This window comes from Chaetura pelagica, unplaced genomic scaffold (genome assembly GCF_000747805.2).
Source record: "Chaetura pelagica isolate M959 unplaced genomic scaffold, ChaPel_1.0 scaffold29, whole genome shotgun sequence".
NCBI lineage: Eukaryota > Metazoa > Chordata > Aves > Apodiformes > Apodidae > Chaetura > Chaetura pelagica.
The window spans coordinates 1,830,746-1,834,080 of NW_009970720.1; the positions used below are offsets into that span (position 1 = coordinate 1,830,746).

Consider the following 3,335-nt stretch of genomic DNA (forward strand, 5'->3'; position numbering starts at 1 on the left):
GACCGGCTGCCCTTTCTGGTCGCTTTATTTCCCTGACTTTCTGCCTCCGTTGAGGCGCCTGGGCAGCTTGTGCCTCCCCTCAGCTCGGTGGTGCTAAAGCGTGTGTAGTTAGGGCTGCGTGTGGGTGTTCCTCAGTTGAGGAAAATTACCCAATCCACAGGTTTGGTTTGGTTTTAGTGGCTTTAAGTAGTGCGTTTTTTCATGAAACCCATGTGTCTGTAAGTCGAAGGCTCCTATTGCATGTGTGCTTCTTCAGGGTCCTGCTTGACACACAAATCAGTAGTTCACAACATTTGTGTGTTTTCTATGTAAATAAATTTTATCCTGTGTCAAATAGAGCAGATCTTTGGGAGATAAGATTTCATTATGTATGACTTAACAGTTATTTTAACTAGGAAGAGTATCCAAATAAAAGTTTTCGAGGTGTTAAAATGGAACTTGAGGCATCAACGTTTTGGACAGTCATTAGTATTTGAGCATTTTTAAAGAATTCAGCTGCTTACAAATAAAATTGTACTTATACCCTGTAAATGGAAGTGAATCTGCAGCGTACTGGAAACAGCTCTAAAGGAGATGAGTGGTATGTTTTCTTAATACTTCAGGAGTCAAAGCAGTGCAAAGTTCAGTGGTAAACCAGGAAGATCTATATTGATACACGTAAATAATACTAAATAAATTTCTTGGAAGGCAGCAATTGCTGGAGGCCCTATGGAAAAAAATGTCACCCTTGCAGGAGAAGACTGCAAAGTTACAAACACCACAAACACCAGACAGTATCTTACTAAATTAAAAAAAATCATAATGTCCTGGTAAATTATGGAAGAATCTGAATGGAAGATGTACTGAACCTTAGGTATTACAGTAAAGTGTAGCCAGGAGCCTTAAAGGTCTAAAAAGCAAGTTGTAGTGCTGAGTATTTTGGAAGATTGCCTTCCAAGGTCACTTGAATCATGAGGCAGGAGGTCTCACTGTCCTGCATTCAAACTTTCAGTACATTGAAATTAATTTTGTAGGTTGATGAAATCCTGTGCTGGGCCTAGATATGTTCTTGGAAAGGTTGATTTTCAAGTGGGGGGAAGTGGGGATGGCCGAAGGGTGTGACTTTTCCGTAGGTGGACGATGCAAGAGAGAAATCCTTGTAGTTCTCTGGGTATGAAAAGTTGAGCATCGGTGTTCTGGGGTACATGCTGAATGTGCTGACTGTGAGGAAGACCCTTCTGCAGGTGTTCAGCACCAGACTCCCGTTTTTTCCCATCAGTCCTTTTGGAGTGTGCAACTGCTACGTGCCTGCATTTCCTATAGGAGAAATGGGGATTGTGCAGCCTTCTCACCTCCTGATGCTGAGTGCGTGCGTATGGAGAGCAGAGCTCATGGAGGACACCACAGAGAAGCATCCCAGGGATTGACCTGACCGTAGCTTGGGTGTATGTACTGGGGTGCATCAAACACAGCGTAATCAAACAGTCAAAACAGGTGATTATCCTGCTGTGTGCAGCCTTGCTGCAGCCTCACCTGGAGCAGTGTGTGCAGCTCTGGGACCCACAGTTTAAGAAGGATGTGAAAGTACTCAGATGTGTCCAGATGAGGGCAACAAAGCTGGTGAAAGTTTTGAAGGAATGTCCTGTGAGGAGCAGCTGAGGACTTGGAGCTTGTCTAGTTTGGAAGGAAGAAGGCTGAGGGGCGACCTCATTGCTCTCTACAGCTTCCTGAGGTGATGAGGATCCAGGGGCAGGACACGTGGGGATTGTTCAGTACTGCATCAGAGGAGGTTTAGACTTGGACGTTAGGAAGCATTTCAAACACTGCAACAGGCTTCCTAGAGAGGTGGTCAATGCCCCAAGCCTGTCAGAGTTTAAGAGTCATTTGGCCCTTAACAACATGCTTTAACTTGGTGAGCCCTCAGCTGATCAGGCAGTTGGACTAGATGGTCTTTGTAGGTCCCTTCCAATGGAGATAGTCTATTCTATTCTACCTATGCCTGCTAAGATTAGGGGAATTAAATGAGGCCAGGTTTGTAGGAAGATCCAGTGTATTTTGTTACATTAATTCACATATGTGGGAAAAATAACCGTGTTTTGGTTGGTTTTTTTTGCACAACAACCAACATAAAAGCCTACATAAACCCAAGAGCTTGTAGTTCATGAGGAAAATGGTCTTTGCATTACTGTGTATTAGAACATTGTTGGCATTTGCATGGGAGTAGGTGTTTGTTGTGATTAGTAGTAGACATGTTAATGTTCACTTTGGAAAGGGCAATGTTAAAAATGCAGATGAGAGGTGAGGTTCATTGCACGTTCTTAGGAGAGGAATGGAAGAAAATAAAAGAGGGAGCCTGAAGGATGCGGAGATACTGAAAGGAGACAGCAGAGGGCTAACAAGTTGAATAGGGGTATACAGCGCAGGATCTACAAGATGAAGTTGAGGGGGCTGGGCAGTGTGGTAAGAGAAAGCAAAGGGACACTCTAATAGTGGCCTATAGTTACTTGAAGAATAGCCTCAAAAGTATCGGAACCATTTTTTTCTTGGTAGTAGCAGGTGGTAGTGGTGAGGTATTAAGAAAACCTTTTCCATTAGGGGGTGAGCACAGCCATGCAACAGGTTGCCTAGAGAGTTCATGGGCCACTTGTTCATCTTAAAAGCCACAGGTGTTACAACCTAGTGTTGGTGATAGCTCTGTGTGGAGCAGAAAGCTGGACTAGTTAATCACCATAGCTCCCCTGTCAACAACGTTTCTGCAAGTCTGATATACGATGTAGAGTAACCTATGATCAAGTATTGGAGAGGTATGTATCTACAAGAGTAACCCATGGAATGGAGGGTGTGATCAAGTATCGGAGAGGTATGTATCTACAAATGACCAGGAGGATGAGAAACTGAAGCCTACCTGAAGTCTACCTGAGAAACTTTATACCTACCCAGAACGCCAGGAAGGCATAAACATGGAACATGGTGGTAAGGCAGAGGCAGCATTAGGGGACTGAAATACTAAGAAATGGTAACAGGAAAGCAGGATTTTGGAGGATAGTAGCAAGGATGAGCAAGGGAATAGGATAATTCTGTATGGTGGAAGAGAAGGATGCTCCTGCCTGGGGACAGTTTCTGAAGCAGCTGAGCAGGAGCTGGGAAATGGGAGCACTGGGAATCGTGGTCAGGCAGGGAGGCGAGTGCCAGTTGTTGGCTGCATTTGAAGAGAAGTATTTTGAGCAGAAGACTGTGAAGCAAGCCATGTGTGCAAGCCGTGAGCTGCTTTGTGGGCATACCCAGTGTTTGGGGGTTGGTGGAGCGAGGCGGGAGCGACGGGCAGGCTTGTTGGGGCGGGGCGGGGCGGGGCGGTG

At 45.2% G+C, this 3,335-nt stretch overlaps 1 protein-coding gene across 1 annotated transcript in view; it reads left to right on the plus strand.

The window, feature by feature from the left end:
* Window positions 1–1,084: 1,084 nt before the first annotated feature.
* DZIP1 (DAZ interacting zinc finger protein 1) overlaps window positions 1,085–3,335 on the plus strand; it is a 34,904-nt gene continuing 32,653 nt past the window's right edge. The window contains exons 1-2 of the mRNA XM_010006354.1: window positions 1,085–1,150; window positions 2,700–2,736. Of these exons, the coding sequence (XP_010004656.1) occupies window positions 1,085–1,150; window positions 2,700–2,736 (103 nt within the window). The remainder of the gene's footprint in view (window positions 1,151–2,699; window positions 2,737–3,335) is intronic.